Source organism: Capricornis sumatraensis, chromosome 4, assembly GCF_032405125.1.
Source record: "Capricornis sumatraensis isolate serow.1 chromosome 4, serow.2, whole genome shotgun sequence".
In the NCBI taxonomy this organism is placed as follows: Eukaryota; Metazoa; Chordata; class Mammalia; order Artiodactyla; family Bovidae; genus Capricornis; species Capricornis sumatraensis.
In genome coordinates, this window is record NC_091072.1 from 28878267 (window position 1) to 28893373 (window position 15107).

The 15107-nt window shown below is 44.3% G+C and overlaps 1 protein-coding gene across 1 annotated transcript in view; it reads left to right on the plus strand.

The window, feature by feature from the left end:
• The window catches only part of FAT1 (FAT atypical cadherin 1), a 106486-nt gene extending 91603 nt beyond the window's left edge, over positions 1–14883 (plus strand). Inside the window, exons 18-26 of the mRNA XM_068970125.1 lie at positions 580–1381; positions 1521–1652; positions 2580–2737; positions 3623–4085; positions 4781–4934; positions 5084–5194; positions 5972–6603; positions 7282–7419; positions 13443–14883. Coding sequence (XP_068826226.1) covers positions 580–1381; positions 1521–1652; positions 2580–2737; positions 3623–4085; positions 4781–4934; positions 5084–5194; positions 5972–6603; positions 7282–7419; positions 13443–14071 — 3219 coding nt within the window. The 3' untranslated portion in view covers positions 14072–14883. The remainder of the gene's footprint in view (positions 1–579; positions 1382–1520; positions 1653–2579; positions 2738–3622; positions 4086–4780; positions 4935–5083; positions 5195–5971; positions 6604–7281; positions 7420–13442) is intronic.
• The last annotated feature ends 224 nt before the right edge of the window (positions 14884–15107 follow it).

Consider the following 15107-nt stretch of genomic DNA (forward strand, 5'->3'; position numbering starts at 1 on the left):
CAGACACGCTTGAAGTGACTTAGCACACACTTTAGCGTAGATGTTGGTGGAGCTAAGTTTCAGCATGAATCAGTGAAAGGGCTAGAAAGAAGTATTTATCCTATGGTTTCTTTCAACAACCCGTACATGCCAGAACTGTACATGATTAATTTTACCACTGTTGCTGCTGCTGCTGCTGCTAAGTTGCTTCAGTCGTATCCGACTCTGTGCGACCCCATAGATGGCAGCCCACCAGGCTCCGCCGTCCCTGGGATTCTCCAGGCAGGAACACTGGAGTGGGTTGCCATTTCCTTCTCCAATGCATGAAAGTGAAAAGTGAAATTTTACCACTAAGTCACGACTATTAACAGTCTCTTTCCTATGAATTCAAGCATCAAACTCCCAGTTCCACTATGACCAATTAACATACGTACTCTGAAAAAGCTTTCTACCCTGTCCCGTGATAATGCTTCTCATGCAAAGAATTAAGTATCTATCAGTTGGTCACATTTTAGAACTTGAGCAGTGTAAATATATCTGTATTAAGAAGTTGTGAACGATGACACAGACAAAGGTGATTTTTTCCCCCCTTTTCCACAGGTGGCAGACAATGGAAAGCCTCAGCTGTCGTCTCTGACATATATTGACATCAAGGTCATTGAAGAGAGTGTCTATCCTCCAGCAATCCTGCCACTGGAGATTTTCATCACTGCTTTCGGAGAGGAGTACTCGGGCGGCGTCATTGGGAAGATCCACGCCACTGATCAAGACGTGTACGACACGTTAACCTACAGCCTCGACCCACAGATGGACAACCTCTTCTCCGTGTCCAGCACTGGGGGCAAGCTGATAGCACACAAGAAGCTGGACGTAGGGCAGTACCTGCTCAACGTGAGCGTGACGGATGGCAAGTTCACCACCGCGGCTGACATCATGGTGCAGGTCAGACAGGTGACGCAGGAGATGCTCAACCAGACGGTCGCGGTGCGCTTTGCCAACCTCACCCCAGAAGAGTTCGTCGGCGACTACTGGCGCAACTTCCAGCGAGCTTTGCGGAACATCTTGGGCGTGAGGAGGAACGACATTCAGATCGTCAGCTTGCAGCCCGCTGAGCCTCACCCGCACCTGGACGTCTTGCTGTTTGTAGAGAGGTCAAGTGTCGCCCATGTTTCCACCAGACAGCTCCTGCAGAAGATCAACTCTTCCGTGTCGGACGTCGAGGAGATCATTGGTGTGAGGATCCTGGAGGTGTTCCAGAAGCTGTGTGCAGGCCTCGACTGCCCCTGGAAGTTCTGTGATGAGAAGGTGTCCGTGGACGAAAGTGTGATGTCAACACACAGCACAGCCAGACTGAGCTTTGTGACCCCACGCCACCAGCGGACGGCTGTGTGCCTCTGCAGAGGTAACGCACGCGGGGTTGGAAAGGGGCGTGCAGGTCGGTTCACGTTACAGCCTTTGATGGTGACACAGAAAAGATCCGTTTTTTTGAAATCCCTATTCATTAGCTCTCCCTCTTCCCTCTTTTTTTTTTTTAAACAAAGAGGGAAAGTGCCCACTTGTCCATCACGGATGTGAAGACAATCCATGTCCTGAAGGATCAGAATGTGTCACTGACCCCAGAGAGGAGACGTATACTTGCGTCTGTCCAGGTGGCAAGTCTGGTCAGTGCCCAGGTGAGAGGTTCAATTAAGAATAAAAGAGTGAAAAAATGTAAAAGTGTTAGTCCCTCAGTCGTGTCCGACCTTTTGTAACCCCATGGACTGTAGCCCACCAGGCTCCTCTGTCCATGGGATTCTCCAGGCAAGAATACTGGAGTGGGTTGCCATTTCTTTCTCCAGGGATCTTTCCCAGTCAGGGATCGAATTCAGGCCTCCTGCATTGCAGGCAGATTCTTTCCCATCTGAGCCACCAGGGATGAGATGACATCTAATTACTTAAATTGCCGTTTTTCTGGCTACTTGTGAAAGTTGTCTTTTCATTTGTTTGTGGCCTGGTAGCACTTCCTCTTCTGTGACTGGCCAATTCATGCTATCTGCTTGATTGTCTGGATTATTTGTCTGTTTCTTATTTTTAATGGATGGAGCTCTGTATAATTTTGAGTATTAACATTATTTACATGTTAATAGACCCCACTGTCTTTATGTCACTGGTCTTTTGATTGGTTTTATTTTTATTTTCTCATTTCTGAATAATTTTACAAAATAGTTTTCATCCCTGGATTGATATTAGTTTCATCGCTTTTGTAGAATATGAATTGTTTTACGTCTTGCTTGAGACCATTTTGCAAACCACCTTGAGGCTACGTATTTTTCTAAATTTTTTTCGAGTGATTTTTTAATGGCTGTTTCATACCTGGATCTCTTATTTATCTTAGAATTCATTTCTCTGTGTTTTACAGTAGTCTAACTTATTCGCTGCAAATGGAAATCCAGTTTTGCTGTTGCTGTTTATGAAACAAATAGACATTTCCCATTGAATTGAATTTTGCACTGTATAATCTTAGATCCAAAACTTGAATTAGGGCATGGTGGTGGTGGGACAACTTACACAGATATGCTTAAACTTGGTTCTGATTTATTTCTTCTCTTTGTGATTCCCAGGGAGTGCATCCGTGACATTTACTGGAAACAGCTTTGTGAAATATCGTCTAATGGAAAATGAAAACAAGTTAGAGATGAAGCTGACCATGAGGCTTCGAACGTACTCTGCCCACGCTGTTGTCATGTATGCACGAGGGACCGACTACAGCATCTTGGAGGTAAGTGTTTGTGCTTATTTGTATCTCAGATTGTGGGAGACTTTAAAAGTATAAATTCCATTGTATGTTCAGATGGCCCATTTTTTAAAAGAATAAGATAAGCAACATGAAATGATTTGAGTTCTTCCTTTAAATGATTCATTGATACCAACACATAAGTTCTGTGGGATGAAAGGCGCTTTTTGCTCTACAGTAACATAGACATTTACTTTTGTTTTTTTACAAACATTTTCAGGTTTTTATGACCATTACATTCAAACTCTGATATTAATCTTACTAATATTACGGAGAGTTTATAGAAAGGTCCTACATACACTTGAAGTGATGATCAGCTTACCTTCTCTCTCTCTCTTTTTAATCAAGAGTGATTCATTTTTAACTTTAAACAAAATCTGATGCTCTTCTGTTGTTTGGTTAGCAGTTGTCAGTCACTTACATAATGCCTTTAGGTTATGTAGTTGGAACTTTGATATCCCTGAGAGGCCTGGTTTTATTATTTGTACAGTAAACCAAGAAGCACGTGTTTTCTAGTACTTAAATGCGAGGCCTTGGGTTTCCCTGGTAGCTCAGCTGGTAAAGAATCCGCCTGCAATGCGGGAGACCTGGGTTCGATCCCCAAGTCAGGAAGATCCCCTGGAGAAGGGAAAAGCTACCTTCTCCAATATTTCTTGCCTGGAGAATTCCATGGACAGAGAAGCCTGGCAGGCTACAATCCATAGGGTCGCAAAGAGTCGGACACGACTGAGCGACTTTCCCTTTCATCCCTACTTGCACTAACTTGCTGCCTTCAGGCGGCAGACCCAGCCCCTCCTTCAGACGCGTGATCTGAGGCTGGGCTCTGCGATTCCGCGGGAGTAACGTGCACAGTGATTGTCTCTGTCGCAGATCCACAACGGGAGGCTGCAGTACAAGTTCGACTGTGGCAGCGGCCCCGGCATCGTCTCGGTGCAGAGCATCCAGGTCAACGACGGGCTGTGGCATGCGGTGTCCCTGGAGGTGAACGGGAACTACGCCAGGCTGGTTCTGGATCAGGTCCACACCGCCTCGGGCACAGCCCCGGGGACACTGAAAACCCTCAACCTCGACAGCCACGTGTTTTTTGGGGGCCACGTCCGCCAGCAGGGCTCGCGGCACGGACGGAGCCCCCAGGTGGGCAACGGTTTCCGGGGCTGCATGGACTCCATTTACCTGAACGGGCAGGAGCTGCCCTTAAACAACAGACCCAGGAGCTACGCGCACATCGAGGAGTCGGTGGATGTGTCTCCCGGGTGCTTGCTGACGGCGACGGAGGACTGCTCGAGCAGCCCCTGCCAGAACGGGGGCGTCTGCCACCCCTCCCCAACGGGAGGTAAGCCTCACACCAGAGCCTCTCCTGAGTGGTCCATCCACGTGTATGCGCTGGGGGCGGAGGTCTCCCGGCATTTCTGCTTTTCTCCTTCCTGTGCAGTCAATCAATTTGGTCACATACTGCAACCGGCATAAGTGACACTCGAGTGGAGCTGGGCTTAGGGTTCTTCCTGGGAGCAGCTGGAGAGGACAGTTTTTCTCCCGCTGAGCGGTGGCCTCACTACATTGTTTTTCCAGATGTGTGTCATTCTGCACCCTAGCCTCAGGAAACCACAGCTGACCCTGAATGCCTTTCCAGCCACAAGGACGCCAACCAGCGGGTTGGAATTGGTTCCACATGGTTCTCCCTAAGCCTCCTTTTACCCACCGGGCCAGTGAGGGGCCTGCCAGCCTTGCTTACTCGAGATGGGGGTGGGAATGTGGTTTTCCATAAGGCCTTGGGCCCCCTTGGGTAAGTTAGGATGACCTTGATCAAGTCACAAGTTCCCTCTTCAGTCCTTTGTATTTGGGTGATACCAGCGGTGAAAGGTTTGGTGATACAGACAGCTTTGTACCCAGAGGGTATGGGGAACCGGACAGGATTTACAAGTCCTAGAGAGCCAAATTTTCACTTAAACGTAAAAACCAGTACCCTGAGACTTCTCTTTTTTTGAGTTACTGAGTGATAGTACTTTTGGTTCCCATTTGCCGATTTAGGTTATTACTGCAAATGCACCGCCTTGTACATCGGGACCTACTGCGAGGTGAGCGTCAACCCGTGTTCCTCCAACCCCTGCCTGTACGGCGGCACCTGCGTTGTGGACAACGGAGACTTCATCTGCCAGTGCAGAGGGCTATATACTGGCCAGAGGTGTGTAGGTCTCCCCAGGCTTCCGTCATTCACTAGAGCAGCAGCACTTCTCGTGCCGTCGCATGTGCGTGCAGTGCCTACATTCATTTGCTCCTGTAGTTGCAGGAAAAACATTGGGGTTTTATGCTTGTTTTTCCCTTGTCCTTCAGGTGCCAGCTCAGCCCCTACTGCAAAGATGAACCTTGCAAAAACGGTGGAACGTGTTTTGACAGTTTGGATGGTGCTGTCTGTCAGTGTGATTCAGGTTTTAGGGGAGAAAGGTAACTGACTTCTTTCAAGATCTGTGTTTGCAGCTCTCTGTAGGGTCACAGCGATGGGCAGATGCAACAAAACCTCAGTACTTTGGACTGTGTTGCTTTAGAATTTGAATTCAGAGCTCATAGTGACTCTTTGTATAATTTATCTTTTCATTCTTTTAAAAAAAATTCAAGTGAACATGATATAAGGCTTGGAATACTATCTGCTTTGAATATAAAATGCTTTTATATTTTAAAAATGTAATTTATAAACAAGGAATGTATGGGTACTTGCAGGAAGTAACTGTGGAAACAGTAAGATTGTCTTTTTTTTTAAAACAGATGCTCATGGGGTTGTTACCCATCTATGAGATAGATGACTTTTTTTTCATCCTTTATGTAACATCTAAAACATTTCTCAACTCTTTAGGTATCTTTGTGAGCCTTGCATAGTCTTAGAGGCGATCATTATTTTTGATGAAGAATATGAGGCACTAAGATGCCTGTTGTAGACTTTGAATGAAATGGTTTTCGGCTCCAGGGGCCATTTCACCTTAGGCTTTCCACCAGGTTCAGTTTAAAAACTTGGTGCTTGTTACATACAGCACTTGTTACATATAGCACTTGCCTAGTGCTATACATCTACAAAAGCCTTCACCTATCCCTGTGTCTCCTGCACTGGCAGGCGGGTTCTTTACCGTTAGTGCCACCTGGGAAGCCCATGTCAGTGTTGGCTGAGTCTTAGCCTTTAGTCTCTATGATGCTGCCAAGGCCTCTCCTATCCCTGGGCTGTCTCGGCAGGTGTCAGAGCGACGTTGACGAGTGTGCTGGCAACCCCTGCCGGAATGGGGCCCCCTGTGAGAACACGCACGGCTCCTACCACTGCAACTGCAGCCACGAGTACAAGGGGAAACACTGCGAAGACGTGGCTCCCAACCAGTACGTGTCGACCCCCTGGAACATCGGCCTGGCCGAGGGGATCGGCATCGTCGTCTTCATCACGGGCATCTTTCTGCTGGTGCTGGTGTTCGTCTTCTGCCGCAAGATGATCAGACGGAAGAAGAAACCCCAGCCCGAACCCGAGGACAAACACTTGGGACCCAGCGCAGCTTTCTTGCAAAGACCGTATTTTGATTCCAAGCTGAATAAGAACATTTACTCTGACATACCACCCCAGGTGCCTGTCCGGCCCATCTCCTACACCCCAAGCATTCCAAGTGACTCTCGAAACAACCTTGACCGCAACTCCTTCGAAGGGTCGGCTATACCTGAGCACCCTGAGTTCAGCACCTTCAACCCTGAGTCCATGCATGGACACCGGAAGGCCGTGGCCGTCTGCAGTGTGGCCCCAAACCTGCCTCCCCCGCCGCCTTCAAACTCTCCTTCTGACAGCGATTCCATCCAGAAACCTAGCTGGGACTTCGACTATGATAGTAAGAATGGTTTTCTTCTTTTTGATAAAATGTCTCTGACCTCACGGCAGTATAGCGTCTTTGTTAGTGATGAACGTGCCCAGACTCCACAGAGCTCTGGTACGATTGGGAACCTTTTCCTGGCTTCGCATCCCTGACCTAGTACTGTGGCCACGATGTTGCTTTAATTTAGGAACTGAATCTAGTCGTGTTCCATTCATCTGGAAAGATCATTTAGTTTTTGTAATTGATCTGGATTCTCAACTCTAATTGGTGGGGGGATTTTTATGACAGAAAAATTGGGAGGGCATTTGCATGATAGGATTTTTTTTTCTCAGATGTGGCCGGAAGACGCGACAATATTTAAGTGGCCTGACGTCTATTGGGTGCCTTGAAAAAGCTATATATTACCATTTTCAAATAAAATTTTAATTCCCCATGTTGTCTGATAGTCTCCACCACAGGCCGGTTTATTGAGAATTTCTATTCTTATGAGTCTGCAAGCTGTATTGATAGGTTTTGTATTTTGTATCTTGTTCTGTTTTGGAGATGTTTCTTATTTTTTTCTTTCAATGTTCTTTTATTGAATAAATCCCAGGCAGTCCACGGGTCACACTTGCTTCGTGTCAGGATACAGCAGGGAAGAAAAGAGAGTCTCCTGCCTTCGTGGCCTGTAACTTGTCTGTCATCTCCTTTTAGCTAAGGTAGTGGACCTTGACCCTTGTCTCTCCAAAAAGCCGTTGGAGGAGAAGCCGTCTCAGCCCTACAGCGCCCGGGAAAGCCTGTCCGAAGCGCACTCCCTGAGCTCCTTCCAGTCGGAGTCGTGCGATGACAATGGTGAGTAAACACGCATCCGCAGCGCTCACCATCTGCAGCCCCGCTCACGTGACACAGGACAGGGACACAGTCGCTGTTCCATCTCAGACGGTCTTCACACTTCACTTCTGACCACAATTACACAGCCTTGCATGAACGTCCACTGGGGACGATGTTGAAAACGTCCTTCATGCCTAGGAATTGGAACGGTAGTGACTGGTCATAATAAGAAAGAAAATGTAACTGATTGAAAGATAAGCTCTGTCTGATCAGTTAGTTCTGCATTGACCTTTCTTCCATGACAGTGAATGCTATAGAAGTTATGTGGATTTAAATAAAAAAACAAAACCTTTTACCAGCTTCCTTGAGCACACCTGCGCTGCACACACGCTCGCACCCCACAGCCCTAAGAGGAGATGCAATAGTCTGACACGGGCAACTTGAGCAGCACCTGTGATTGTTACAAGGTTCTATTTGTCTCTCCCCACCGACTCCCTTGCGGCCTCAGCTCCCATTTGGATCAGAGCGTACTGACTGAGAGCGCAGTTTAAGAGATTGCTAGTAAGTTGGATTATATTTCTAATGAAGAAAGTTTGACAGTGGGATCTTTGCTGACAGTTTTGTTTCTTTGAGGGTGAATGGCATTGATAAGCAGCTTTATCATATTAGCACATACCAGTAGAGAAAACTCAGTATCCAGAAATCCTATAAAATGAATTTTTAGTGGAAAATTTTGAATGTCAGAATTAGTTTGATTGTAATTTTTTTGCATAAAAATGCCATGTGTAAACAGTTAGTTTATTGACGGAAGGAAATAACTCACTAATAATTATTTGATTGTTTTTAAACCCAGAGTAGATGGTCCATAATACACTCCAGAGACCATTTCGAAACTAAGGATGGCCATATGTGTGTTCCATTCATTCCTGAGCCATTTCAAGCATGTTATATATGTATGTTATATATGATATGAAGGTGCAACAGTGTTTATTATTAAGCGATAAAGTATTTGGACAGAGCTCTGCTTATCAAACCAACAACAAAGTAGAATTCTTTCATTAGGTTTAATTCTAAAACATTATAGAGTTGCCAATTCATGTAATAATTTATATCTTTGTCCTTAAATGCTCTTCATAAATCTCAGAATTTTGCCAGTATTTTCTTTCTTTTCCTAGGTTTTTTTTTCTTTTAACTGAAACATCATTCTTCTTAATAGTCCTAGATACTTTTAATAAGTTATGGTCAAGCTAGTTATGAAAATTAATTGCCAGATAATACAATGTGAGAAAAAATATACTATCCAGGAATGTCTTTATTTTAACCTTTATCATAATTTTAATCATTATGAATCATAAATTTGAAGCCTGTATTAAGAGTATATTTAAATCATATTTCTAGTCTTCTAAGGCTGCTGTAATAGATTACCTAGTGGCTTAAGACAAGATAGACTTGTTACAGTTCTGCAGTTTAGAAGTGTGACGCTTGTCTCAGCAGGCTGAAATTAAGATATCAGCAGGACTGTCTCCTTTCTGGAGACGCCAGAGGAGAGACCCTGTCCTGTACCTTTTCCAGCTTCTAGAACCTCCCCACATCCATGGCTCATGGCCTCCATCTGTCAAAGACAGCAACACTGCACCTCACCGGTCTGTCTGTTGTAGTCCCAGCTCTCCAACCACAGCTGGGAAAGTTGCTCCCCTTAAGAACCCTTGCAATTACATGGGGGCTGCACAGATCATGCAGGGGGGTCTCTTCATCCCAGGCTCTTTAACTTCATCACATTAGCAAAGTCCCTTTGGCCAAGGATGGTAACCTGTTCCCAGGGCAAGGATGTGGCCTTTTCGGAGGCTATCCTTCTGCCTATTACATGCACACTTACTTATCTTGGCATAAATACTTTGAAACAGTTTAATAGAGGAATGAAAAGGGGATTTACACAGGAAACAGCCAGGCAGACAGTCTGCGTTTCTCTGCTGGTATGTTAGCTCACCAGCTGTTAACTCGTTTGCAGAAAGACAAGAAAATTGGGGTGGGAGTACAGAGAACACAGACAAAGACATTTTTGTATTCATACTGCATATTTTAACTTATTATGCAGCTCTTAATTTTTTTCCCGCAAACAATGTATGAGTGTATTAAATGGACCCAGAAAATTGGCTTAGCCAAGTATTTGACTCTTTGAATGTGAAAGCTTTTGCCCATGGGATGTTAAAATCAGGGTTGTTTTGTCCTGACTTAATTCATAATTGTAATTGTGAAACAAATTTATGGCTGAAAGTTCTTTTCCTAAATTACAGTATAATATGGTTACTCGTTACCCTATTCCTTTGATTAATGATAACAAATATATAACTTGATTGGAAAAATCTGAGACATATAAGGAACAAGTGCAGAGATCATACACAATTATATAGCTATGTTTCAAGTATTCACGTCATTAAACTATGAGGTAGAAACTGTATAATATGCAGAAATCATATTTAATGCAGTTTCCTGACTCACTGAAGGTCTTTCTAATTTACTGCTCTTGTGCCTTTTCACAAGCTTCCATAGTGACTGTAATACACCTTGTCAATGCTGTCGTTGACATGGTGACTGAAGAAGGTATAGTTGTGTGTGTGTTCTGTGTTGGTGTTCACAGTGACTGTCCCTGGAGTGGTGTGCTTTTGCTGTTGTAGTGTTGTACAAAGTCCTTATGTGATGCTTCTGAAGAGGTTGAATACTTTTATGCTGTTCAGGTGTGTCCATTCATAATCCAGAGGTGTTGCAAAATATCGTTATATATGTATGTTATGTATGTTAACGTATGTCTGTGGTCTCTGTTACTTTTTTGTGGTTCACAGTGAATTTACACAGTTGCCAGAAGTCACCCTAGGGTCTTGACAACTGCCTTTACAGGGAACAGTATGAAGAAGTTAAAAGTAATTCTAATTATCTAAAAAAATGTTTTAATATAGAAAATTCTCTTCATGTGAATAGGAGTAAAACTAAGTATAACACAGCTTTTTATAATTGCCTATACCTGACTCTTTCCTTTTCTATTTTCCTGTATGGTCGAGGAAAATTGTAGAAGATGATAGAAGGCAATATTTTTATATTTGGTTGAGTAAAAATCATTTCATAGGAAGCTTTATCTGTTCAAAATTTTAAGAAATTCCTGCCTTAAATTAGTTCAAATTAGCCCTCCATCAGGGCACTGGAATTCAAGTTATCACATGCAAAGTGCACAAGTATTTTCAGACTAGAAATCAGCTCACTGTAGGGCTTGTGAAAAGCTTAATTGTTAGGCCTTAACTCCAAGATTTCTGATTGAGCAAATCTGGTTGGGGCCCTGGGAATGCACATTTCTAACCAACCAGCCCCCAGTTAATTCTGATGTTGCTGGTCTAAGAACCACTTAGAGAACCACTTGGAAAACTACTGGCCTAGACCACTGGGAGCCCAGGAGGCTTAGGGAATCCTTTCTGCTGGGATAACAAATAGGTTTGCTGAGACATAGGTGAGAGAAGGATGCTTTCAAGCCAAGTTTGATGGGGTGCAGCTGACTCATTTCAGTTACTGGTGAGCCTTACACTTAGTTTCCAAGAAGTTACCATGTCTTTACTTGGTGTATCAGAAGGGGATCTGTATTTTGTCTACTGAATCTTAGTTCTCCCATGATGAAACCCTAATATTTATATAATATATTGACTGAATTTAAAGAAACAGAATCGAATAGTTCTTTCATGGCAGTCTCTTTCGTTGAAAAATATCTTTGACATATTAAATATAAATTGAGTTTAAAATGGAAAACTAAGAATAATGGAATGGCTGTTTAGTGAACAGAAGTTGTCAATCCTCCTTTTGGAAAGAAACTACCACATTTTTAGCAGGCTTTTAAGAATAGTTCCATAGGTAAATATTAGCTAAATACTGGCTTACTCATGTTTTAGAAATCACCACAATTTTTTCAGTTTTTGATTTAAATTCCTAGAAGAGAACCATCAATCAAATCTTATTTGTTCCAAGTTACTTTATCACTGGGTTTTCAAGAGCATCGTTGAATGCACGGAAAGCATGGGTCTAGTTTAGAAAATTACTAGTCATTTATTTCCACATCAAGAATTACAGTGATAGTCAGTGGTTAGTGCTTGACCTACATTATCTGATTTAATCCTCATAATAACTAAGGGATTTCCACCTCTATTTCAAAGAGAAGAGGCTGAAGCTTAGCCAGGATAAGCAGCCTGCTTCACAGTCACGTGATTCACGTTGACTCTGCCCTATGCTGGAGTTCTGTGTGCAAAACAAGGACTCCAGGAGAGGGAGAGGCCAGACAGATTTGGGTGGGCTCAGGGTTAAAGTCAGCTGACGGTGTCTCTAAGGAAAGGTGGACAATGTGAATATAAAATCATGTTCAACTAGGGCAAGGTCTGGTGAGGTTTTCTCTTAGCTGTTCATCAGTATCTAAGTGTGTTCGTGGTTTCTCTGAATTATGGACATGTGAAGGCTATATTGTGCTATAAAGTTTGGGTCTCTCATGTAGCTATAGTTATGTCTTTTGCATTATCACCTAAGCAACCTGATGTTACCCAGCCTTAGGAAAAAAAATGATTTTGTAATATTTCCCAGTAACATGAGGGGGTCATTTAAATTCCTTATCAGTTTATTCAATTACTCCTAACAAAATTTTGTGTTTTCAGGAGTAGCTTGCCAGAAACAAGGGAAAGAAAGTAAAATCCTGTCCAAGTTTCCCGGCCACATCCCTAGTTCATCATCCTTCATCTTCTCCCTCCGTTCCCACGTCCCATTTTATTTGTGCTACACAAGTTTCTCACCGTTTAGGATTTTCATAGATAATGGCATAGAAGGCACAGTACATGGCTGACTGGGCCTTTATAAAACAGTTTATATTGTGTTACGGACTTATCTTTATTGCCTTTTCAGCCGTCTTTCTCTTTTAATTACAAGTGTTTTCTTTTCTCTCTACTCTGCAACCAAAAGAGTCTTTGGCTGCTCCTGACCTCAGCAAATCAAGAGGTGACTTATGCATGCCAGTTGTTCATTGATTTTTCACTAAACAAATGGGCGGAGACTTGACCCAGTGCTGACTTGCTGCACGTGTCTGTACCATAACTACTGTGTCCTTGTTTGTGGCCTGCATTCTAAACGCGCCTGCCTCACCTTCACTGGCTGCCAAAGGATTTCAAAAATCCTGGGGTGGGAGGCTACCCCCAAATTGGAAGGTTTTTTTTTTTTTTTTTTTTTAAATAATTATACCTTTATATAGTTAAAAATGACCCTTAGTCCTTTTTAAAGAAACAAAATTACTGTAGTTTATCAAAAATTTTTACATTTGTATTACATTTGTCAATGTTTAATTGCCTTTCGTTTGATTTTGAGGCATGCTTTGCTATGTTACTAAATTAATAAAATTTATTCTTTCTGAGGACTCATGGAAAATAGTACAATTGCAACATTAAGTTTATGACATTCTAAAGGAAATTTACTTTAAAACTTTTGCATGCTAGTGATTACTTTTATTATCTGAAAGACACATTCATTGGTATCTTTTTTTAATGACAAGTAGTGCAGATCAGGTGACATTTCTTGAGACGCCTTTCTGCAAGGACAAAATTTCTTTATCAAGGTCCTAAGGCTGAACTAACACTCTTCTTCATAGAGGGCAGAGGGTTCTCAATGACTGCAGGAAAGCTCAAAGGATGATTGGAATCGTTTGAAGGAAAGTGCATGTCCTCTAGGCGCTAGCATACTGCTTCTTCTGTTAAAAACTTAACATTTCTTTGAAAGTTAGGTACTTACCTAAAACTGTAAGTCCTGATTTCAGGAGCAGAGCCTAACTCATAGAGGGTCTCAGAACCGGCGCAGGAGGGGAGGGGGTCAAAGCAGGGACCGAGGCTTGCCCCGACGGTGGCCCTGACGGTGGCCCTCGGTGCGCGGGGATGGATGCCTTTGCGCCTGTGCGTGCTGCATACCCTGGGCTCTTTTCTGCGGCACACACGCTGGGGAGGAAAACACTTTAACATCTGGTTTTCTTTTCCAACAAGGGTATCACTGGGATACGTCGGATTGGATGCCCAGCGTTCCTCTGCCGGACATCCAGGAATTCCCCAATTACGAGGTAATCGATGAGCAGACCCCCCTGTACTCGGCCGATCCCAACGCCATCGATACGGACTATTACCCCGGAGGCTACGACATCGAGAGTGACTTCCCGCCCCCGCCAGAGGACTTCCCCGGCGCGGACGAGCTCCCGCCCCTGCCCCCTGAGTTCAGCGACCAGTTCGAATCCATACACCCGCCCAGGGACGCGCCGGCCGCGGGGAGCCCGGGCTCCGCCTCCCGAGGCCGGCAGAGGTTCCACCCGAACCAGTACCTGCCCAGCTTCTACGCCGTGGACCTGTCCGAACCTCAGAAAGCCGGCGCTGGCGACGGCAGCGCCCGCAGAGAACCCTACGCCCCCTACCCTGCGGGGTACCCCAGGACCTTTGAAGCCCCCGCGGTGGAAAGCCTGCCGCTGTCGGTGTACGCCTCCACAGCGTCCTGCTCCGACGTGTCCGCGTGCTGCGAAGCCGAGTCGGAGGTCATGATGAGTGACTACGAGAGCGGAGACGACGGCCCCTTCGAGGAGGTGACAGTCCCTCCGCTGGACTCGCAGCAGCACACGGAGGTCTGACCCCGCAGACTCGCCCCCCGCCCCCACCCCCCCAAGTGCCTGAACCCCAGCGAACCTAGAGCGATCCCTGCAGCGGATGCCCTGCCCTGCACCGCTCTCTGCAGCAGCGCTTGCGCCCCTTCTTTCGGGGAGCCGCCCCCGGGCATGGCTGCACTGAACCCCCGCCCGCGCCTCCTGACCTGTTCGCCATCGCCAGTGCCCTGACCTACTGTCATCAGATGCGGTTGACGTCCGCCGCTCCATTTCCAGACTTTTTTTTTTTGTATTTACATTCGTCCCGTGTTAAAACAATGAAGCGAAAATCAGCTCTCCTCTCTCTCGTTAGCATGATTCATGTATTTATATAGATCTGATTATTTTAATTTTCCTTTTTTTTTGTAAATTTTATGTACAGATTTGATTTTTCATAGTTTTCCCCTAGATTTTCAAGATGACTTCGTACATTTTGTTTTTGACCGGATTTTGGTGGTGTTCCTGTCATTTACCTAGCACCCTGATTTTTTTTTTAATATAACCAGGGTTTCACTCTGTCCTTTTCAGCTGAAGTAGGACATTTCATTCATACATTTCAGTATAGTCATTCATTTCCAGCTGTACATAGAATGAGGACAGATCTGATCCATGAACATGTCTTAAATAAATGGGTTGCTGTATTTTAGGATTATAAACATTTTTCATTATTGGAAAGTGTAATGAGGACCTTCTGCAGAATCGTTTAGAACCAAAACCACCACGACACAATTTTTATAGTGTCTGTATATTTGTGATGCAAGGTCTTGTAAAGGTTTTTACTGAAAACTACCATTAACCAGTCTTTCTTACTGACAATAAATTATTAATAAAATACTTTAGCTTTGCTGGCTGTTTTTTCCTCCGTATTTATACTCCTGTTCAGGATTCAGTTAATGAATTGAGAAAGAAGGGTGGATGGATATAGATGTATAGGTTTTTTTGGCTTAAAAGTGAAAAGTCTCTCCCAGTTGCCAAAACCAGACTGTACTTACAGATGTTACCACTAGGTGGCAGTATATGGCCA